General features: G+C 31.1%; 3 protein-coding genes across 4 annotated transcripts; 1 reads left to right on the top strand and 2 right to left on the bottom strand.

The window, feature by feature from the left end:
* Positions 1-4,916: 4,916 nt before the first annotated feature.
* LOC124923651 (high-affinity nitrate transporter 2.1-like) lies at positions 4,917-6,921 on the bottom strand. The gene is made up of 4 exons (XM_047463614.1): positions 6,763-6,921; positions 6,012-6,662; positions 5,777-5,892; positions 4,917-5,652 (listed from the first exon to the last, which is right to left on the bottom strand). The coding sequence occupies exons 1-4, from the start codon at positions 6,919-6,921 to the stop codon at positions 4,986-4,988; spliced, it is 1,593 nt and encodes a 530-aa protein (XP_047319570.1). The 3' UTR covers positions 4,917-4,985.
* A 5,437-nt stretch (positions 6,922-12,358) lies between these two features.
* Positions 12,359-14,125, top strand: LOC124923650 (pentatricopeptide repeat-containing protein At2g28050-like). The gene has a single exon (XM_047463613.1). It carries the CDS (start codon positions 12,395-12,397, stop codon positions 14,018-14,020), a length of 1,626 nt encoding a protein of 541 aa, XP_047319569.1. The 5' UTR covers positions 12,359-12,394; the 3' UTR covers positions 14,021-14,125.
* A 160-nt stretch (positions 14,126-14,285) lies between these two features.
* On the bottom strand, positions 14,286-18,277 carry LOC124923649 (P-loop NTPase domain-containing protein LPA1 homolog 2-like). Of its 2 annotated transcripts, XM_047463611.1 has the most exons (8): positions 17,918-18,277; positions 17,673-17,834; positions 17,264-17,556; positions 17,077-17,158; positions 16,070-16,486; positions 15,272-16,003; positions 14,991-15,110; positions 14,286-14,747 (listed from the first exon to the last, which is right to left on the bottom strand). In XM_047463611.1, the coding sequence occupies exons 2-8, from the start codon at positions 17,814-17,816 to the stop codon at positions 14,412-14,414; spliced, it is 2,124 nt and encodes a 707-aa protein (XP_047319567.1). In that variant the 5' UTR covers positions 17,817-17,834; positions 17,918-18,277; the 3' UTR covers positions 14,286-14,411. The 2 variants fall into 2 exon arrangements, with proteins under 2 accessions (XP_047319567.1, XP_047319568.1); XM_047463612.1 differs by having other exon boundaries at positions 17,673-18,277.
* Positions 18,278-25,203: the final 6,926 nt, after the last annotated feature.

Here is a 25,203-nt window from a genome sequence, read left to right as displayed (position 1 = left end):
TTAAAAGTTGTAATATTTGAGTTATGGATGTTTTGAATTTTTGTTAATAATACAAATAGTTTTAAGGTGAGACAAAACATGTATATATAGTTTCTTACAATAATAAGCACAAAAATATAGTATTTGAGAATGATCTCCAAATAAGACTAAGCTCAAAGGCTATCTTGGGAATGAATCATGAGGTCTATTAATTACTTACAATTCACAATACCATTATCTTGGGTATGGTACTAAAATTATTAGAATTATTTTTGCCAATTTATTCAATTGTAATTTTGTTCAAATATGTAATAATTAATTTACAGACATGTAATGTCATAATACATTTATATGCACTAGAGAATAATCAATCAAGTTTTGTTTCATTTAATTACTCAAATCAAATTATAATATTGTCTTTGTTTATCTTTATATGATGCATTTTACTTGGTATGAGAGCATTAGTCCATTATTTATATATTAAAGTTCAACAATAAGTAAAATTAGTATGTAACATACTATAAGAAAATTGATAGGATGATAGAATATTTGGAATATTATTAAACCAAATATATATATATAAGAAGTGATAATTGTCTTATCATATATCCCAAAGGATCAATGAGGCACACATATTAAATTCTTTTTAAATTATTAAACCATAGATATTGATTACTAATGTATATATATTGTTTGGTGAAAATATTAGATTATTAATTGATGCATGTTGTTTGATGAAAAATAATTTAAATACTCATTGATTATTTTCAACGGTTTAAAAAAATTGTTTTAGTATTTTAATTGATTTATTATAAGAATAATTTAATTAATTACATATTAAATTATTTAAATAATTAACTATGTTGAATTCAAATAATTCAAATCAATCCAGACTTAAATTGGGAAGAAAGTCAATGGATTCATTTCAAAACAATATTAATTAATTGATTAAAGAAGAGTAAATTGTCATTTTCAATTTTGCAATGAGTCCTACTGTCATAGGGCCACTATTTTGGGCAAAGTCCTCAACCTCTCTGGCGTGCCCCAAAGTAATTAAAATAGATGTAAATGAAATATAAGTGCTTGAAAAAATGAAGGTTTATTATTTTTAATACTTTGGTTTTAATTACTCTTGAGTTGGAGTCATCTTGACAGTTTACAAAAAAAAAAAATTATTTACCCTCAAAATTTTGTGGAAATTCCTACTTACTTGATAAATAAGTTGAAAAATTCCTTACTTCCTTTTACATGGCCAATAATCTTGAAGACGACAAAGTTATATTATTTTGATTTATGTGTTGTTACAAATATTTCTATGAAAAAAACCTCTTGATAAATGGATTAAGTGTAATTGTGATGCTACAATTAAAAAAAAAAAAAAAGCATCATATAATTGCTAGCTTGTGTGGCCCAAAACCATATAATTGGGTTAATCATCACATGTTATAGCCGAAAGGTGAGACTTATTTTACCATTTTGTTTCGAATTCTTGGTCATATTTGATGTTGTAATTCTTATGGTAAACCTTGAGTTTCATAACCTAATTTTTAAATTTGATTTTATCATTAAGATTTGTATTACTTAAGATGGCAAATGTGCAGATTATAAAATTTTGTTTTTTATATAATTTTTTAGTTAATTATTATAAATAGAATTTTAGTTTCAATTTTATTAATTAGAATGTATGATAAATGACTTATTCATTTGCTGTCAATCTTATTAAAATTGATGATTTAATGGTCTAAAACGTAATTGGATTTATAATCCCAATAAAAAGCTTCTCTAAAGTATCCGCCAATTGTATTATGAAATATATTTTTTCTTAAAAAAGTATATATGTGTTGTTAAAAATAAGTCCCCACTTCAGAATAAGTTTGAGGTTACATTTCACATGTGTATATTACTTGGATATAAATACTTCAATTAAAAGCAGACACAACCCAAGGTTAAATATTATTATGAGTAGTTCTATTGCAATTTTTATATATTTTTAGAATTATACATAGATGTATAATAGTTTAATATAAAAATTAGTAAGTTTAAACTTAGCTTAATTAATTAATTATTATTTTTTTTATAAACTTAATGATTATAATTTTTTATGAGTTCAATTCTTGATTTTTTATAATTATATTTCTTGACCCTTGACAGTTGGGCGGATCACCTAATACAAGTTACAAAGTTTAGAACATGACTACTCATCAAATCATAAGAGACGAGTTTGATTCAGCTTATAAACAAGGATTATGAATGTTTGTGTAATAATATGATATATAATTCTAATCAATAAGCTAATCAAAATATTATAATCAAATTTATCTTCCATTTAAACGTATTGTTTTTCTATATCTTCCTACCTTCTCCATCATTTAAACTTATAATCCCGATCTTTTTTTATCTTTAATCACTATTTTTAATATATTTTTTACTCATGCTCTCCTCTTATTTTTCTATTTTTTTTTTCTTTTTTAATTTCTCTTTCTAACTTTTAATATAATTTTATTTAATTATCAAATAATTATATATATATATATATATTTATTAAATTAAAATTTTATAAAAAAAATATTATAATAATAATGAAACATAAATTTAAACATTTTTTTTTATAAATTTAAATCTGTGTAACTCTTCGTTTAAATATGAAATTTTAAATAAAAAATAAAATATATATTTTAATAATTAAATCAAATAACACTCTTTTATTTTATAAAACAAAATCTTAAAAAATAAACATTGAACAAGTAAATAAGAGAACAAAACGATTTGCGTGAGTGTTATGCTAGTTTTTCCTAAATTCAAAAATAAAAATGTTTTTTTGTTTAATAAAGATTTTTGTATTTTTATTTTAATTAGATTTTAAAATTATATATTAATAAAAACTTATAAAATTTAATATATTCATAAATTTAATTTTAAAATACATTAATATAAATTTAAATAATTTATTCATATTTAAAATTAATTTAATAAAAATTATATATTATCAATTAGTATTATTACAAATATAAAAAATAAAATATATAAGCTACACATATGTATAAGTTTAATGAAAGATGCACAATGTTAGCAAAATACATTAGAATAAGCCGAATCAAATTTATTATTAGAAGGAGGGATAGAGAGAGGGAATTTTGTGAGGGAATGACTTGTCATTACCTTCATTGGTTGGAAAATGTAAAAGTGGAAGAAAAAAGAGAAAAAGAGAAATTATTTGATTTTTTCAACGAATAAGATTATGCCAAGTCATTCTCTCACCAAATTCTCTCACCTAATCATTTCTCTATTCTTAGTGTTTATAAAAAAAAATATTAAGAAAATTAAAAGTAAAGATAGTTTGAGATATATAATAATACAATGATTCAATGTCGTCATCACTTGTAGATAGGGAGCTTTGTTTGAGTAAACTCACATTCCAAACAACCTTTTTTGGGTTTTGAGTAATTTATTTGGGGTTAGTTTTAGTTCAAATTATTTAATTCGGGTAGAAAACATTTACAATTTTCTGTTATTATTTTATTTTTTTGCTATGTTCTGTTGTCCTTAGTTTATTTTAAATTTGTGTTGTAGCAAGTGAGAAGTTATTGCAGCTACTTAGTCTTGCCGACCAGGGTGCAAATCCGAGTAGTTTTATTTTCATCTTGTCTTTTACTTGTTAGTTATTTTAATCTTCTTTTTTTTTAATATTTTGTCTAGTCTTAAACAACTTTTTAAGAAAATTGAACTTTTGTTTTAAAAAAATAATACTTGTATTTTAATTCTACTTTGAAAATTGTCAATTTATTCACTAAAACATCACCAAAATTTTATAAATAAGATTGTATTGTATATTTTAAAATATTTATGAAGGGAAAATTGATCAAGAAACTCTATAACTACAGTTACGAGAGCTGTACAGAGCTCAACATAATTTTAAAAAAATATGTACGTAGATTTTTGGAGGCAATGAAAAAATATCTTAAAAGAAACCTCATTGCATAAATTACTATACCCACAATAAAGAAAAAACAAATTTAAGCACTAATAGGTTAGAATAGGTAAAATAAAACAATATACTGAAGAAAAAAAATATAACTGTATTTTTAAAATGAATTCATTGATAGATCTACAAGTATGATACTAACTTATTCTCTTCCCTTAATATTGCACTAATAAAAAGAAATGATTTAGGCAATGAAAATATAACGAAATGGCCACAAATTCGACGTAATTTGTCATATGTGCATGAAAGGAAAATAAATAAATAAAAAAGTCATGTCTAAGAAAATAATAATAATAATAAGATAAATTTTAAAAATATGGCTATGCATGTTTGAGAAAATGATATTGTAATGTAAACTGAAAATCAAGTTATTAGAACATTTTTGTCTCAAACATGCCAATGTCAATAGCATATTTAGATATTGTTTTCGTTTTCGATATTCTTTTTTAATTTCTCTCTTCTGTATGAGTTGTCGACCACGTCAGATTTGTGTGGTATTCCTTTCGGAATCCCAACTTACCCTATCAGTTATTACGGCTCTTAATAAACTAATATGAGGCCTTTTTATTATTAACTATGTTTAACCCTTTTGTTATTATTTAAACCATAAGTTGTTGAGCATTAATAATAATAATAATAATAATTGATTGGATACGAAGAATATGATTTGAGACTTTTGAGTAAATATGATGTGAATGCAATTTCTGGAGAAGTTCAATTTACTACTTGTTTTAAAGTCAACTATTATCATGGGACCCATGGCCATAAGCTGGATTCCCTCCGATAAACCTTATATCTCTAGATCAATTTTTTTTTTTTTATTATTTAATAACAAACTCTCACATTCATCACCACTATTTCAACAACTTAAACCTTTTTGTTTTTTTATTTTTTGAAAATATAAAATGATGCAAATAATACAACTTTATCCTATTACATCAAGATTCAAGTGGTGTATATCAAGTTGAAGGAACATTTCAACAAAAGCATGCATTTGATTATTAATTTTCCGACGATTGCATTATTAAGCATAGTTTGGTGTTGCGTTTGGTGGGGTGGGAGCAGAACCAACGCGTCGACCGCGCTCGGTTCGGCTGTTCTGAGCGAACCTGATGCTGCCATGGTGCATGCCCTTTGACTTCTCATCCTCATCGTATTCGGACCCATAATAGTGTTCCTCGGTCCCCTTAACCACATCCTTGCTAGGTGGCAGGAACATGCTTCCCCATTGGGGGAAGTGCACCAAAGTCACCGGCATCGTGCAACACACGATCATTATCCCCATATACATCAATCCCGTGCCAGTTGTGTATCTAGAGCTAGTGAAAAAAAGTAGTTGAGTTAGACCCGAACCAAAGTTTCCACCTGCCCCGGTCATTCCCGAAATGATTCCAAGGGAACGACGAGAGATGAAGGGAATGACGCCGAAAGTGGCCCCGCAAGCAGCCTGCGCTCCAACGGAAAATAGGATCATCATGGCGATGGCAACTGGTAAGGTGTCTGCTTTGCCCAACAGGATGCAAAACACTCCCCCCAGAGTTTGGAGGATCCAAAGGGCCCAAAGACGGCCTCTCATGCCGAAATGTCGGGCCATGAAGTCCGAAGAGAAGCCTCCAAAGGGTCGGGCCACAAGATTCGCCATGCCAAACGTGGCAGCAATAATTCCAGCTGTGTGGAGCTTTAGATCGAACCTGGCATAGATAGAACATGATAAGTTCATTTTTTTTCTGGTTGTTAATGTTTTGCATATGCTTAATTTGTACTCCTAATAACAACTGTATACAAAGAGAACCAATTAATTTTGAATGAAAATACCTATCATAGAAGTATTCGGCCACGACATTATCAGTTGAAAGCTCAACCCCCATGGAGTAGCCGTAAAGGAGTACAAAAATCCATGTTCTGTAGTTTGTTACCGCATACCACATCACCTAAAACCATTTCAAAGAAAAAATTAACTAATTTTATTATTACTGGTTCAATTAATTACTTAGAAATTATTATTAGATTCTTGGAATATTATGAGAGAAATAAATTACTAGCTACTTACCTTGGAGAATTTGTCTTTGGCGACATTTCCCTTCTTCTGCAAGGCGCCTAAGTTCCCATCGGGCAAATCTTGGCCCAAGGTCAAGACGAGAATCCCCATGATGATATGAATCCAACCGGGGATAAAGAATGCGATCCTCCAAGCCATGAAGGGCGTGGACCCGCACCTCTTGATGATTTCGTAGAGAATGGGCATCAGCAGTTGGGTGGCGCCGCCTCCCATGTTCCCCCACCCGGCAGCTGTTCCGTTCACTAGGCCGATGATCTGACTATTAAACATGGTGCTCATCCAGTACTGGCACGACACGAAAGTAGCTAGACAAAACCCTATCATGAACCTGACCGCGATGTAACCCCCTGCGGACGACACCAACGACATGCAAAACACCGTCGGCGCCGACAACATGATGAGGAAAGCACAACCGTAGCGCGGGCCCAACAAGTCGCAAATTGCGCCCATAGCCAGCCTAGAGAATATACTTCCTGACACAGACGCGACACCGGCGTTTCCGATGTCGGGTTTGGTTAGGTTTAAGTTCTCCCGGATGATGGGTACTAGTGGGGCAGCCGCAAAAGTGGAGATGAAGCAAGTACAAAATGAGATCCACGAGAGGTGGAACGTCCTCATGTGAGGATTCGCCAAGGAATATATCTTTAAAGAATACAAACAAAATATAGGTGTTAAACATAATTAAATATTTCGAGTCAGATATATAAATTAAAACAAATTTGAATATTGTATTGTTACTCACCTTGAAAACCGTAGCCTTATGCTCGGAGTCCACGGGAAGGGCGAACTTTGCAGTGGTATCGGAAGGGAAGTCCGATGACACGGCAAAGGCAAGGGTAGGTTCCCGGCCAGTTACTCCGTGCATGGAGCTGCCGGGAGATCCTTCAACTTCTTTACCCATTATCAGATTAATTTTTCACTCTTTGTTACAACTAACAAATGATGGTAAGTGTTTGGGAAATGTATTAAGGAGAAGTTGTTTTTATAGGCAACTGTGGTGGCGTTGAAATTTTGTAAAAATGACTAATGGAAGATTCAAACAGGTACTTAATATTAATTATTATAATTTAAGGATTCCACTCCGCCGCATCTTTATTTTACAAAAGAAGAGAATTGGCCTTATTGAATATCCCAAAGATCAATGGAGGGAATAAATAGAATGATTATTTCTATTAAAAGAAAGAGTAGAAAGTCAATGGAAGTACTTCATAAATAATAAATAGTATTTGTGCCAATATATGTTGTCATGAGTTATTTTTTTTTCTTTTGTATTTGATCAAAGAAAAAAATAAAAGTAAGGTACATGACACTGATTTTATTTATCAGTTAGACGACCTTAATGTGGGATTGGATTATTGTAATAATTAAGATATATCATCTTTTTATATATTAATTCTTTTATAATTATATTAATTATTTTCTTTCTTTCATTTAAAAATAATTATATATATTAGTGTTCCTATCTAAATGACATTTTTATAATCTTAATATGAGTGAGATTACTTAAATAATTATATACTTCATTTAAATAACTCGTATTGGAAAGCCTTAGATTAAATAGGAGGAAAAATATGATTTACAAGTTAAAAATATTAGAGTGAATACTCATAGCTTAAAAAGCTCGTATTCTCACTATGAAAATAAAACAAAATGTGCAAGTAATTAATATGAGCAACATGGAAAAAAAGAAAATTTAGTTTCAAAACTAACAATAAAACTTTTTTTAAATGTAAGACGCACTTTTAGTGACTCGTATTCGTGAAAATTGTTGCCGTCTAAGATGTGAAATGAATTTATGATTAAAAATAAGTATACGACAGAAAAGTTCGTAACAATGTTTTTCTTATACTTTAATATAAATTCTAATATCTTTAAATAAGTTTTATTACCTACTGATTTAAATTTTGTTCATATTTTTCTTTTATGTTGGTGTTGACTTTTTCTAGTTGAGAATATCATTACAAATTTTAAGGGATGTTTTTTTTAAGTGTTTTACATAATTTATATAAATCATACATATGTGGGTCTAAATAACATATATATATATATATATATATATATAATATAATATAATATAAAGAAAATCAATTAGTAGTATTGGAACCCTAATTCAAATTTCTACCAAAAACAAATGGATACATGAGTTGTTAGTTTGAAATAATATATTGGCCCTATTTAACAATTTGACTTAGAAATAAATAAATTTATTTTCAATAAACAAATATTGAAACTATAAGATATTTGAAGAAGAGTGAGAACCTTTTTCACATTCACATCTATTTATTGTAGTAGTTGAGTTATTGATGTGACCCAAATTAATATTTAAAAAAAGTATATAATTTTTTTATACAAAAAAAGATAGGTCATTTAATGTAGAAGCTAAATTAAGTTTCTATATATATCAATCAATTGACCTATTTGAAATGTCCAACAATATTTCTTCACTATATTTTTAATTTGATAGATATATAGTTTCTGTAATAATCATAATAGAGACATTTTACATAAAAAAAATAATAATAAAAGAAGACACAGAGGATCCCGTAGATGATAAAATACAGCTTCTAAATATAAATGTATAGTATAATAGAATAAAATAAAATGATGAAATGTAAACACTCAGGCTTAATTAAAATTTGAAATATATATAGTTATATACAATAATATTTAATTAAAGAAAAGTAGTAAACTGTCCTGCCATGGAAGATATATATTAGATAGTGACAAAAAGAATATTCATTTGTCTCCCTCAATAAATGTTTTTTAATTTGTAACCTAATCCCTTCACAAACTCAGAGAGTTCTTTGTATTATTATTTTATTTATAATATATGTACAGGTGTTTTTCCAAATTCAAAGGATCTATTTTATTACAATAGTAGACAATATTCTTATAGTTTATATATTAAACAGCTAGCTATTTGCATTTTTAATTAAATATTACATTATTCTTCAACTCTCATTTTCTTTTTCAAATATATATAGCTAGGTAATATACAGTTCAATGATTTTTAAAAATAAATAATAACGTGTAGACATATTTGAGTGAATATATATCATGTTCTTCACATATATATTATATTTTCAAATTTTTATATACGTACGTACAACCTATATATAGCTTTCCTCACATTTATGTTTTTTTTTATTGAGTTAAAAATAAATAATGGTCATTCTATTTTCTAAAATTCAAAAGAAAGAAAAAATTAATCATTGAAAACAAGAGAGTATAATAAATTTAATCTCAAGTTGTCACGGTAGCTAGTTGCTGAGAATGTCAACCATTTCCTTTAGATATTTATTTATATATTATTTTAAATAAAATCATAAATATGTCCTTAACTTTTCACAATTTAAAAATATCTCCCTTAACTTTTTGTATTTGGATTATCTGAAAAGTTAGACATTACATACAACTTTAAGCATACGAACCCGAATCGGTAACAAATTTAACTTTTACTTTCATTTAATATGCTAATCTTTATTTTATAAGAATCGTAATTTTCACTTTAACTACTTTAGTTGGGTTAAAGAGATATTTTATTATAAAAATATCATAATTTTATCAAATTAATTCGTAATAAAAAAAAGTCAACAAATACCAAATAAATTCATGTAACAATTTGTCTTGTCTGTCATGTAATACAATATGATATGTAAGAAATATGATCATGGTGACAATATAAACAAATAATGTTGTAACCTCAAAACTACATCACCAATATCATTAAAACCATTTTTCCAAAAAAAATATTGGTATTTTGAAGTGAGTTGCTTTTTTCGTTTGAAATACATTTGTTACATGTAAAATTTTAAATAAAAAGTTCAAATACAAATAAATTTTAATATTACATAAAAAATAAATATCCAAATAAAGTAAGATGTTAATGTTAAACACAAAAAACAGGACAAAATCTATCAAATTAGAAGGTTTTCAAACATTACATAATACATTCCACATAATATAAATCTCTTTTTTTTCTAACCCAAATTATCTAATGGTGGATCCTTTATTGATCAATCTATTGATAATTCAAATTGACTAATTAGATACGGTATATTTTTGATATTCATAGAAGTGCGTCTATGTTTTTGCTTTATGAATATAATATTTTTTTTGGCATTTCTAAGAATATCTAGTCTGATTCCTATTTGGCATTTTTGATTTCCGGGGTTTTCAAAGGACCCAGAATCTCTCTAGTTATGAATCGGGTATAGAACCAATGGGCGACGCTTGATTACAATTTAGAATTCGTTATTATATGTTTGCTCTACTTTTTGTTGTTTTTGATGTTAACAAATTCCTAAAATTTTAGGCGGAATGGGAATGGTAATTCTTTCTACTTCTCGAGGTATAATGACAGACCGAGAGGCTCGCTCTCGAATGTTATCAGTTTCGGTACGTAGACCAAATAATATAATGCAAGCAAAAGCTCCTAGGTTCATGGAGATATAGAACAATATATAAGTGATCATGCTTGCATATCCATCATTTGAGTCTCCAACAATTATTCCAATAATTATATATCCGATTTGACCTATGGACGAATATCCAAGCATATGTTTCATGTTTGTTTGAGTAATAGCTATGAGATTTCTCAATATCTTGCTAAGAATAGCTAGGATTTTCAGAAGAAGATGTCAATCGTTTGATGAGAAATAAAAAAGAATATCGAAAATTCGAGTGCCTGAAGCTGAAGCAGCTACTTTCGAAGTAACAAAAAGAAAAGCAACGACTGGAGTGGGAGAGTCAGAGTCGAAAAGAGGATTCCTTACTTCTTTCTCTCATTCAAAACTGTACATGAGACTTTCATCTCACACGGCTACTAAGTAATAAGCAAGAAAAACTCATCTTCTTCTTCTTTTTTTTTTTTAATTACCTTCCTCGCGAGGTGGTGCATTCATTGAAAGTGACAAAAAGAAGAAGGGTGTTGGATTAGGAGAAAACATTGAGTATATAAACATATTTTATTCATGAAATTTATGCACATCAAATTGTGGGAGGGACCAAGTCATTGGTGAAATGAGATTAATGTGTCATGATATCAAGTGGTACAAAGATAACATATCATCTAAACAATTTTATATAATAAAATTATATAAAATATTGTTTATGTAAGCCATTATTAGGGAAATATAAATATAAATATATCTATGTCAACATGCTGATATAACATTACATGATAAAATGACACTTATTTAAAACAAACTTTGATAAGTACTAATCACAATATGACTTCATTTTAAAACATGATGGCCGAAATATTAATGGGCTTATTTGATCTGCTTTCTTTGTTTAAATAAATTAGTTTTTTTTTTTAATTTGGGGGATTTGTTTCTGTATGAAAAAAAAAATGATATAGAGTATTTAAATATTTTAATTAATTATTTTGAATGTTGAATAAAAATATGTGGATGAGATAGTGATTTGTTTAGATTAATCCTATCAAATAAGACCTCAATGTTTTTGCTTGGAGTTTGGAGTTGGACACTTTAATTAGTTTCAGCCTTTCTTCTTTGGGCCGATTAGCAGTTAGCAACCATTAATATGGTACAAGACTAAGCCCCTTAAGAATTGGATTAACTGTTTCTTGATCTGCTAATTCATGTGTTGTTCGTGAAAAAACATCATTGTTATTTGTATGATCCATGTTCTAATCCGAAGCACAACCCAAAAAAAGAAAAAAAAATAATAAATGTAATATTATTCCTTAATTTTTTTTTATTTAATACATTATCTTTTTTATCTAATTTAAAAAAAAAAACTTATATTTATATACTCTCGTTTTATTCATAATTTTTTTTTTTTAACTCACTCTAAATATTTTTCAAGTCCAATCTGTGCTGGTATGAAACATTTCCTATTGTTATGAAAGTAAATGAATTATTTTAAAAGTTTTGTAATATAAATATAAAAATGTTTTTTTTTTATATTTAAAATTTTAATTTTAGTAAAAGTAAAATAATACTATTTTGATATTTTTAATAGAATCAGGGATATCATTCAGTCATTTAAGAAAAAAATTGATTTTGTTCTTATTTTATTTTCTAGTATAATATTTTCTTAATTATTGGTTGCCCACGAGAGAGTGGTGACCCTTAGCTGACCAATCAAATTTTTATTCTTTTAGAAGTTTTTTTTGAATTTTTTCCTTTAAAAAGTTTGTTTTTTTGTTTTATATAGTATTAATATTATTATAATCATTAAATTAATTAATTCAACAATTAAAATTTCTAAATATTTATTTTATTTTTATTAATGTTTTTTTTTTTTTATACAAACATATATAAAAGACCTGTCTTTCTTTCTTCTTCTTCTCTTTTTTACAAAGAAGTTGAATCATTCTCTCCCGTTTGATCGAAGCATCCCCTAAAATGTCGTTTCAGAACGTGTTGCAAACCCTAAGAACTGCAAAAAGATGCCCACTTCACCCTTCCCTTTCCTCTCTAACCTCCATTCAAAAGATTGCCCATCTCGTCATTTCTGCCACCCGCAAGAACAACCCATCTTCATCGGACCAACCTCATCCTACCGCCGCCGCCGCCGCCGCAGAAGACACCGAACAGATCATCTCCATCCTTCCTAACCTCACTCCAGACAACGTCCTAACCATTCTATCCGACCGCCGTCTAAATCCCACAAATTGCCTCGATTTCTTCAAATTTCTCCAATCCAACGAATCCTCTGTCTCCTTCAAACTGGATCTTCAAACCCACCTCGCCCTTCTCACCCGTATACTCAAGGAGAAACGACTCTTTTCCGAGGCCGAAACCATACTCGCTTCTATTACCGGAGCTGACGGAAATCTCAGGTACTCATTCTCCGAAATCGCTTCCTCTGCTGAGCTTTATTTTCATGATAGAAAGAAAACCGCCGCTAGATTCTTCAACTTGCTTTTCAACGTTTACATCGATAATGGATTGTTCGATGTTGCTTTAGAAGTTTTCAATTACATGATAAAGAACGGAATTCAAGTAGATGAGAAAAGATGTAGCTGGTATTTACGTAGCCTTGTTCGATACGACAAAATCGGAAACTGTCTTGAGTTCTTCCATAAATTAGTTGAATCTGGATTAGAGGTGTCCACATTTTCCTTAACAATAGTTGTGAGTGGACTCTGCAAGAGTGGAGAGATCAAGATAGCAAGAGAATTAGTTGAAGATATGATCGAGAAAGGAATCAAACCCAATATAGTGACTTCCAATATCCTCATAAACGCCTGCGCTATGAGATGGAAGTTCGAAGAACTAGATTCTGTATTAGCTCTAATGGAAAAGGAAGGAGTTACGTTCAATAGAGATACATACAAGACATTGATCGACGGTTACTTGAGCTCGAGACGAATGGAAGAAGCCGAAAGGATTCTCAAGGAAATGCAAGACAAGGGTTTTGAAGTGGATACACATTTGTATAACATGATCATTAGTCGATACTGTAAGATAGGATACATAGGACATGCCTTGTCAGTGTTTGATAAAATGCCTGAGAAAGATGTAAAGGCAAATACAGACACATATTGTATTCTTATAAGTGGGCTGTGTGAAATTGGACAGATGGAGAGAGTTAAAGAATTGCTACACGAGATGCAGGAAAAGGGGATTGATTTGGACCAGGTTACATTCAGTATTATGATTCATAAATACTGTGATCAAGGAATGATAGGTGAAGCCCTTGACTTACATATCTTGATGCAAAAGAAGGATATAATGATTGATGTTTCAGCCTGTGGTAAGATAGCTAGTGGATTATGTAGGTTAGGTAGAATGAATGATGCAAGAACAATGTTGACAGTTATGGCTAAAATGGGCATTACTACTCCAGTTCCTTGCAGCTTCGAACCCTTGCTTAAGGCTATGGGTCTTCCCCGAAATCTCAACTCCGATGAACCTGAGTCATCCGTCCCTGATGATGATCCTCCTCCAGAGCCATCCGTCCCAGATGGTGATCCACACTCTGGCGTTGAAGTTCAAAATCTTGAAGTAACATCTTTAAATGTCTAAGAATGTGTTGGAAATATTGAGCAAAGTAGTTAAATACATTTCAAATGATTGACTAATCGGAAGATTGTAGAAAAGTGTTATATTAAATATCAGTTTCATTTTTTATTTGTTAGGAAGAAGACATGAGACTCTTCCCGCTGATTTATATTTTCTTAAAATCAATGTTTTTATAATTCAAATTATTAATTAAAATACTAATCATATTTAACTATAACTCTCTTCTAGCTAGTTATCATTTCATTTTGTAAGATTGAGTAATACCAGAGACAAGAGAAGCTAGAAGTGATAATAACTTTAAGGATCCACATTAAGGTTATGTGTAATTTTTCAAACAACAAAAAACAAGAAAGCAAAAGAATACAAACAGTAACATAACATTACAAACAACTGATTACATTTCTAAACTATTGGGCAATATGGAACCTTTAGTTAGCACACCATGTTTTTTCGTTGATGGAAGACTATGTGAACGTCGTCTCATCCGAGTAGTGCCCCCCTGTTTGACGGCAGGCAACTCTGACACCTTATCACTTTTGGTCCTTGTTACGCGATCGATAATTTGTTTACCCTTATCTCCTCCAAGAGAATGAAAAGTTGATTCTTCTTCAACATCCCCCATAATATAGTTGTCATCGGCCCAATACCCTCTATCTTGGAAATCTTCCATTGCCAGATCATCGTATTCCTCGTCTGATTTAGTTGATTCCTCGTCCACAGACCCTTCTATCTGTCAAACACATTCAGAATAAAAACATGTCAAACTGGGATTTTCGAAAATAGCCCGAATATCCCATTTGGGAACACTTTTTATTTAGTTTTGAATCCAGATACAACCATTTGGAAACTAGAGTTGGGCAGATTCATATATTAAAACATTTTAAAACTAAATTTAGATATGTAAACATTTATGTTTCGAATCCCGACAGAAATATATTCAGATTCAAAAAAGGTGTTTCCATATGGGGTTTACCTCGTCGTGGTTTTCCTTATGGTCGTCATCTGAGAGATCATCATCGGAGCCCACCTCAAGAGGATCAAGTATCTCCTCTTCTTCATCATCACTACCATGGACAGAATTCTCTTCCTTCAGCTGAATAACTCCAAATTTAAGTATTTTATAAAATTAACGAGTCAAGTTCTTAAAAGTAAATGCTGAATAAAACAAATTAAAATATCTAAGTTAATATGATAAAAGCTAAATCTAATAATTCAAATGATAAAATGTGTTATGAAGAGCAAACAAAGCTTTACCTCTTTGGAAGCTCCCTCAGACATCCTTGGCGAGCTGCAGCAGGATGAGTAATATCGGCTACCATTGTCCCTGGACTCGTCCACACTTCCGGCATGACTTGTACAGCCAGTATCACTCGGCCAAGCACTTATCCCATAATGACCGAACTGAAGATTACAAGGCTCAGCCTTACCAATCAACAATGGTCCATACATAGGACTTCCAACCCCATTCTTAGCCGCACCACCCAAAGTAGGTTTCCCATTAATATCAAGGGAATTAACAGGCCAAGCCTTGGCCACAGAACCATCAGTATTAAGAAGAGCCATCAGATGCCTCGACGATCCTTGTCTTTGAATAAGCTGAAACATGCACTTAGAACTCAATGAATTTGCAGTGCATTGGTTCCTGTATTCCTCATCCACAACGTAAACTGTGTTGGTTATGGGATCGTAAAGCTGTTCCCCTCCGATAGCTCGCCTTCTAAGACAACTGAAGACTGTGGCGTGAATCGAAGCCACGCTCTTGTCCACGTTAGTATTGTTTATCTTTGGAACTAAATGTTTGTCGGCTCTCTTGCAGAGGTATTCTTGAATTGAGCGTATGTTTCTGATATATTTCACGTACTTGTTCTTTGCAGGGTCTAATGTCATGTACTTTGCACGAACGGCGAACCGTTCCATGTGTTTGTCCTCGTTTGTTATGTAAATCATGAATGGCACGATCGAAGGATGTTTTTTCATAAGCCCCATCTGCACAAATATATCATTATCTCACGTTTAGAAACTAGACAAAAGGATGCTACAGATTTCACTTACAACAAAATTAAGGCTTAAATGAACACCCTCGACGATAACAGACTCTTTCCTCTCTTCCCACGCAGTTATTAGCCGATCTAGACTGTCTATAACCATTTCACTCTGTGCCTTGTATCCTTCAATAGCAATTTGTTTTGGGCTGATGAATTCAGCCGAACTGGAGCCATTATCTTGTGGTTGGTTCTGAGAGGAAGAACCATCAACAAGGTCGTCCTTCAGGTGTGGCTGCGGAAAACCAGCCAACTTCTTTGCCTTTTTTCTGGATTTCGCTTCTGATATGGCTACTGGATCCAAACATTCTCCAGCGTGATATGTCGAAGCCCAAAGTAAGGGATTCTGCTTTTCATCGGCAAAGCTCCTCATCATATGACGAATAGAATCGGTAGAAACCACTGTTGTCACACCCAACCTACCACCCTGCACACAAATATACACTAAGGTTGTTCAAAACTATAACCATGTCATGTATAACTAGTGGCTTTGTTTGATTCCCCTAATCCTATACATTTCATCAATCAAATCATAAACTAAAATACTAAAATATCCTTGCATTCAAAGGACAGTCTTGTAACTCTTGTCTTTTGATCTACAATTCAAAGCACATGTTGAAATTATTTCAAATCATCGACAAAAATACTACTCTTTCTTAAAATACTTATGCATTTAAAGGGCAGTCTGTCTTTTCACCTACAATTCAAAAGTGCATATTGGACAATAAACACAACAAACCCGACAATTGAACCTCCTCAAACTTTTTCTTTTGAAGAACAAAAAATATTTGGGCCAAAATTATTTATGAAGAATAAAAGCTCTTGGACAAGTAATGAATATTGAAGTACTATTTATGCATATCCGACAAAATCCACCAGGATTACTTGTTAATGGTTGATCAAATTTGATAGACTCGCACTCTTTTATCAAATAGTGTTTTCTTATCTCATATCAAAGTGTGATTGTTTCCTTCCTCAAACAGGCGCTTAAGCATATTGGGAAGAAAAAGGATGTACCAGTAATGCAGACAAAGTAGATTTTCCACAGCCACTAGTTCCACACAACAGAACAGTCACTGATTGCTTCCTTTCTCGTATTCTGATTCACATCAAAGATAGATAATATAAGGGTCTTGAAGTTATAGATCTATCAATTGATTCATACAAGTGATTCTAAAGTTGAAGATGATGAACATATACATACCTGCAAGCTAAAATTAAGTCAGCCCTATGATTAGGACTTACATACTTGTATTCAGCAAGAGCATCACAAACAACATCTAAAAAAGTTTCTCTTCTAACAACTCTAGTTGTGCGTCTTTTGTATAGCTCAAATAGTTTCCCCTTGTTGTTGTTACCATTTTGCTCCAAAACAAAACGATTAAAACCGTCATTGATTCTGTTCTGTGTTTGTTCAGGTATTTTGTTTATTTCTCCTGAAACCAACGCATCCACACTAAGCTCATTCTTCAGAGTTCCAAAAACGCTCTGGCTAATCTGATGAAATCAAATTAAAACTTCCAAATCATATTAAAAAATCAGATTTTTTTAGGAATTGTTGAAGAACAGATGTGAAAAAACATGAAAAAAAAGGGTTAATATGTGGAATTAACCTTAAAAGCATGTCTGGCTTTGCAACCCATAAGCTGTAGGGTGCTCTGCAGTACAGGTCTGGTATAACGAAATGAAACTTTCCCTTTTTCTTTGGTATCTTCATCAACGACTACAATATACAGCACTTTCGTCACCTCTGCCATTTTCTACTTTTCTGCTATCTAGAAAGATTAAGGAGCTGAAATGAAGAACCCAATGCGGAAATAAATTGAGGAGAGAAAGACAAAAACAGAGCAATGCAGACCACAGTCTCCTGAAAAAGAAACGAATCCTATCGCCCGGATCAAGATCGGTGGATCGAACAGCACGGATAAGCGTTCGATGAAGGGAGGGAAGTGTTAGGGCTCAGAAGGCACACAAATTCGCCATTTTTAGAGCTCGAGATCTGGCCATTTTTCGTCACCTGCTTCCACGTATCAGGGCGTGCGAGGCACCACGAGTCTCGCTGTGAGTGTTTCTCTCTCTTGTCGCGTTGACTGATTTCTTCTCCTTTGACCGGACCACCGCCAATATAATCATCCGGTATTTATAGTCCGATTAGTCGCGCCCGCGGGGATCAGATTCGTAAATCCTTACTGTGGCTGTTCGATGGTCGAGTTCGTAGTTTTGATCGATATCGTGGGCAAATTACTAATGTTATAACTAAGGAAATCTTCTGTTGGAATCTATAAAGTTTTTTTTTGTGAGGTAAATGAATACTCGGTTAGGTAAGACTATTAGATTTCAAATTAAATCAAATATTTTTATATAGGAAATGAATTTTCAATATTTAATTTTTTTTATTAATTCTTACAAGTATTTTTTTTTTATTTTAGAGAATGATATTTTACTGATAATTTAATGGATTTTCTTTGAATTAATATTCTTATAAATATAAATTAACAATATTAAATAGTCTAATAGTTAATGTGTATATGATACCTAATAGATGAAGTTTCAAATCTTAACTTTTAAACAATTATAAAAATTCTTTATCAAGAAAGGTTGTTAGGATGTGGTTTGTTCAAATATTTTTATATGGGAGATAAAATTTTGTATATTTAAATTTGTATATTAATTCTTATAAGTTTTATTTTTTTTTTTAAAGTCAGAGAATGAGAATGATATTTTTACTAATAATTTAATGGATGTTTTTTTAATTAATATTCTTATGTATAAAATTAATAATATCAAGTAGTCTAGTGTTTAAATTGTATATATTTTAAATTATTATAAAAAAAAATTATGAAGAAAAGTTGTTGAGGTGTGGTTTGTAGATGGATAAGATTTTAGTATCAAAGGATAATGAGGTCATAAGATTAGAGGTCGATTAAAATTTGAGGTGATTTATCGATAGATAAGAGGCGTGTGTATGGATTGCAATTGGGAGGTTCGGGGCGGGGAATGCATTTATCATTCCCGCCCCATTTTACTTTGGGAATTTATTTATACTACCATCCACGCCCCGTTGGGTTATGAAGAATCCCCGCGGGACACCGTTTATAGCATGTTCTCTAAAAAAAATATATAATAAAATTATATAAATAAATTTTTTAATATAATATATATTCTAATATATTAAAAATATATATTATTATAAATAAATAAACTTAAAACTCTTATAAAATACAATGAATAAATAAATATATTGGTGATTTTATATATTTAATTATGTTTATAGTGTTCGGGGCAGAATCACAATAATATCGGTGCGGGATACAAATATTATCCGCATTCCATCCCCGATCAACTATCGGTCAAACCGGGGAAAAACTGCCCAAACGGGGCATTCAATTCAGTTACTACTAGGCAGTTTCAAATTGTCGTTTTAGGCGTGTGAAAGTGTGATTGGGATTAGTGGTTGGTCTGTCAAGGGAAAAAAAGCACGTGAAAGTGTGATTGAGATTGATGGTTAATTTATCGATGAATAAGATGTGTGTGAAAGTATGATTGTGATTGGTTTGTCGAAAAATAAGAGTTTGATAACATTAGAATTGGTGGTTGGTTTATTGAGGAATAAGATGTCGGTAACAGATATTTGTAGTTAAAAATATAAATCAAATATTTGATTGACCGTGTGATGTCACGAGGTTAGAGATCGATTGAGATTGAAATGTAGTTTGCCGATGGACAAGAGGTCGTGTGAAAAGTGTGATGTGAATTAGTGGTTCGTTTACTAAAGGATAAGAGACACGTGAAAGTAGGATTAAGATTAATGGTTGATTTGTCGATGGACAGGAGACGTGTGAAAGTATGATTGTGATTGATTTGTTGAGAAATAAGAGTTCGATAACATTGAAACATATGGTTGGTTTGCTGAAGGATAAAAGACCGGTAAAAAAATGAGATATTGATGGTTCAAAAATATGAATTAAATATTTGATTGACAAAAGTATGAGGTCACAAAGTTAAAAAAATGTTGATTTAGATTAATGGTTGATTTACCGAGAGATAAAAGTCGTATGAAAAAATGTGATTGAGATGTGATTTGTCGAGGGATAAAGGATTATGAGGTCGCGAGATTAAAGGTCAATTGAGATTGATAGTTGGTTTGTTGATGGTTAAGAGGCGTATGAAAGTGTGATTGAGATTGATGATTGTTTTTTCGAGGGATAAGAAGCGTGTGAAAATATGATTGAGATTGGTGGTTGGTTTACCGAAGGATAAGAGACGTGTGAAAGTGTGATTGGAATGTGATTTGTCAAGGGATAAGAGACGTGTAACAAAATATCGTGATGGTACGAGATTAGAGGTCGATTGAGATTTATTATTGGTTTGCTGAAGGATAAAAGGCGTGTAAAAATGTGATTGGGATTGGTGGTTGATTTGTCGATCGATAAGAGACCGGTAACATTGGGATTGGTGGTTGGTTTTCCGAGAGATAAGAGGTCGGTAACATTAGGATTGGTGGTTGGTTTACTAAGGGATAAAGAGCCGGGTAACAAATGATCGTAAGGTCACTCGATTAGAGGTCGATTAGAATTGGTGGTTGGTTTGTTGAGAGATAAGAGGCGGTAACATTGTGATTGGTGGTTGATTTGTCGAGGGATAAGAGGTCGGTAACATTGAGATTAATGGTTGGCTTGTCGAGGATAAAGAGATCGATAATAAAGGATCATACAGTCACGAAATTAAATGTTAGTTGAGATTGGAGATTGATTCACTGATGGATCAAAGGCATGTGAGTGTGAAAGTGTGAGGTCACGAGCTAAGAGGTGATTGTGATTTGTAGTTAGTTTGTTGAGAGATAAGAGGCGGTAACATTGATGATTGGTTTGTCGAGAGATAATAGGTCGATTTAGGTTGGTGGTTGGTTTTTTGAGGGATAAGAGAGTCGTATACAAGTGTGATTGAGATTGGTGGTCGGTTTCTTAATATATAAAAGGCTGATAACATTGGTGGTTGATTTGTCGATGAATAAGAGGTCGATTCAAGTTGATGGTTGGTTTTCCGAGGGATAAGAGAGTCGTGTACAAGTGTGATTAGGAATGGTGGTTGGTTTGTTGAGGGATATGAGACGTGTGAAAGTATGATGTCACGAGATGAAAAGACTAATTGAGATTGATGGTTGATTTGACAAAAGATAAAGAGGCGTATGAAAGTAATGAGATAACGAGATGAGAGGTTAATTGAAATTGATAGTTAGTTTGTCAAGGGATAAGAGGTCAATAACAAATGATCACAATATTAGAAATCGATTGTGTACTTGATTTGTCGAGAAATCAAAAACATGTAAAAGTGTGATGTCGCGATACTTATTTTTATAATGATAATTATTTAAAATAATTAATATACATACTTATTTAAATATTTTTTATCAAAAATATATCTACTTACTTTTTAATTCAAAGACCTTTTCGATTTGAGTTATCTTATTTGATTTGAGTTATTTAATCTTTTCATTTTTTTTTATCAATCACATTATTCAATTATTTAATTAATTAATTAATTAAAATATTATAATATCATTTACTTCTTTAAATTATATATATATATATCAATTGTTCATAATCATCACCGTTATTATTTTTTTTTCCAATCTATATTATTCAAACAAACCCGAGCAACCTCCAAATTATTTTAAAAAAAATCCTAAATAATTCCAACTAACCGTCACTTTCGTGATTCGATTCGTTTTAAAACATAGGACCCGTATGTTATTTCTTAGTCTGGTCTGATGTTACGTCACAACACTAATTTCTTTTTCTTTTATATTATTTAAACTACTAATTAATTTTTTAAAGTTGATCATTCTTATTATGTAATTTATTTAATTGATGATTTACTCATAAATTATATATTTCAGTCTCAATATTAAAGATATAATTGTCTCTAAAATACTTGTAAGCATTGGAAGACTTCTCATGTTCTTTTAGTTATTAAAAATAAGATGTTGATATCACTTTTTTAATATGTTAGAAAATAAAATTGTAAAAAAAACACAAATAAATTTTATATTTCAATATAAATATTAATATACACCAATATTTTTAAGAGTGGATATTTTTATTTTTGCTGAACATTTGAATTAAAGAAGAGTATCAAACGGTGCCTTACAAAAAGGGTAGTTTGGCCACAAGAATATCCATCATGTGTGTGGTATAAAATCATAATTCAAAAGTAAATGATATAATAACATTATTATATGTGAGATATAAACTAATAAAATTTAAATTCGTCTCCAAACAAAATAAATTACTACATAAATAATAACATCATATAATTGTTTTTTTCTACAATACTATAATACAACAAAAGAATATTGGCCAAAGGCATGCCTAACACGCCGTATTAGGTTAGGTACAAATTCAGAATTAGGTATAGTTAGAGCTAATTTTACTTTTAGTTTTTTTTTTTTTTAACAATAAATTCATGTATCTAATCTTATTTATTTTTAATCATTTATCACTCAAAAATATTTATCAAATTTTAACTTTAATTATAAGAGAAATATGATAATTTAACTAGTTTAAAATTTAAAAACATACTTTTTCATCCAACAATATTATTTTTCTAAAAAAAATCAATAAAATTCCTAAATAACTCACCATCAAACAAGCTCAAAGCGACATGGAATCTTCTACTTACTCTTTTTCTTTTTCTTTTCCTTTTCCTTTTCCTTTTCCTTAATTTTTGTTTTTTCAATTGAATGGGACTAAAAGTAATTAAGGAAAAAAATTGAGACAAAAAACCATAGTTTAGTAATATGATAGGACAAAAATCTATATCAATACTAAAGTAAATGTATACTTTTTATAGTGGTTATGTATTAAAATGGAAGATCATTTGATACTAATGTTTAATTAATAAGCCTAATATAAGTGGGTACTAGGGTCAGGTAGGTGTTTGATGATGGGAGTATTCAAAACCCACCAATTTCTGGTCCGATTACTTTAACACTCAGCATTAATTGTTTTTTAAAATTCATTATTTGTCTTTGTTACTGGGTTTATACGATTTTTATTATTTTTAATATATATTAATTATTTATAAAAAAAAATAAGAATCACTAAGAAATTGTGAAAATATTTGAAATCCCATGACAAAAATCTCAAAGTTAAAAATCAATTAGTTTTCAAAATATGTAGGAAATCTGAAATTTTAGAATCAACATGCAATTTTGATCCAGTTATAGAAACTAGCATGAATCCCGTGCATTTGCGCGGATGAGAATATATATAAAATATTATTTATTTATAAATATTTTAGATAAAATTAAATTTCATTTTAAACTTAATATTAACTTATATTTTATCCGTTCGACACCCACTTAACCCCTAAATTGACCATCATCTTGTGACCTCACACTTTCAAATGCTCGTCAAATCAACCATTAATTCCAACCTCACACCCGACCTCCATCTCGTGACCTCAAACTTTAAATGCTCACCAAACCAACCACTAATTCCGACCTCACACTTTCAGATACACAAACCAACCACTAATTCCGACCTCACACTTTCAGATGCTTATCATTTGTTTAAAAGTTGCGCCACCATATATTATAGTCAAGAATACATCGTTGAAAATATAAATTTGCATGTTTTGGGATTCGAAACTTGGTCTTCCACATGAAATGTGAATACTTAAACCGCTAGATTACATATGATTGTTAAAATAATTTTATTATTGTGTGTATGCATATTTATTTTGTATTTAATATTTATTAACAATTAGTTAACCACCACCCGACCTCCATCTCATGATCTCACACTTTTAAATGCTCGTCAAACCAACCAATAATTCCAACTTCACACTCGACAAATCACTCACCACCTGACCTTCATCTTGTGACCTCACACTTTCTTTCAAATGCTTGTCAACCCAACCACTAATTCCGACATCACACTCGACAAACCACCCACCACCCAATAATTCCGACTTCACACTCGACAAACCATCCACCACCCGACCTTCATCTTGTGACCTCAAACTTTCAAATGCTCGCCAACCTAACCACTAATTCCGACATCACACTCGACAAACCACCCACCACCCAATAATTCCGCTTCACACTCGACAAACCACCCACCACCCAATAATTCCGCTTCACACTCGACAAACCACCCACCACCCGACCTTCATCTTGTGACCTCACACTTTCAAATGCTCGTCAACCCAACCACTAATTCCGACATCACATTCGAAAAACCACCCACCACCCAATAATTCCGACTTCACACTCGACAAACCACCCACCACCCAATAATTCCGACTTCACACTCGACAAACCATCCACCACCCGACATTCATCTTGTGACCTCACACTTTCAAATGCTCGCCAACCCAACCACTAATTCCGACATCACACTCGACAAACCACCCACCACCAAATAATTCCGACTTCACACTCGACAAACCATCTACCACCCAATAATTCCGACTTCACACTCGACAAACCACCCACCACCCGACTTTCATCTTGTGACCTCACACTTTCAAATGCTCGCCAACCCAACCACTAATTCCGACCTCACACTCGACAAACCACCCACCACCCGACCTCCATTTCGTGACCTCGCAATTTTAAATGCTCGTCATACCAACCACTAATTCCGATATCATACTCGATAAACCACCGACCACCCAACCTCCATCTCGTGACCTCATACATTTAAATGCTCGTCAAACCAACCACTAATTCCAACATCACACTTTCATATGCCTATAATTTGTTTAAAATTTTGCATGTTCTGGGATTCGAACCCTGATCTTCCGCATGAAATATGAACACTTAAACCGCTAGACCACTTATGATTGTTGAAATAATTTTATTATTTTGTGTATGCATATATATTTTGTATTTAATATTTATTATCAATTAGTTAATTTTTATGTTAACATAAAAATTATTTATATTATTATATGGATTAATGTGGTGCATGTTTACTTTAAACATTATTATATATATATTGTTATTATTAAATATAAAAATAAATATGTTATGTAATATTATATATTTTAATATAAAATTATTGATAAAAAAATTTATATTATTAATGAGAAAAAAATATAAATATTTATATGGTAAGAGAGAGTAAAAAAATACTT

The sequence above is a fragment of the Impatiens glandulifera genome, chromosome 2, assembly GCF_907164915.1.
Source record: "Impatiens glandulifera chromosome 2, dImpGla2.1, whole genome shotgun sequence".
In the NCBI taxonomy this organism is placed as follows: domain Eukaryota; kingdom Viridiplantae; phylum Streptophyta; class Magnoliopsida; order Ericales; family Balsaminaceae; genus Impatiens; species Impatiens glandulifera.
This window is presented reverse-complemented; position numbering and strand designations above follow the sequence as displayed.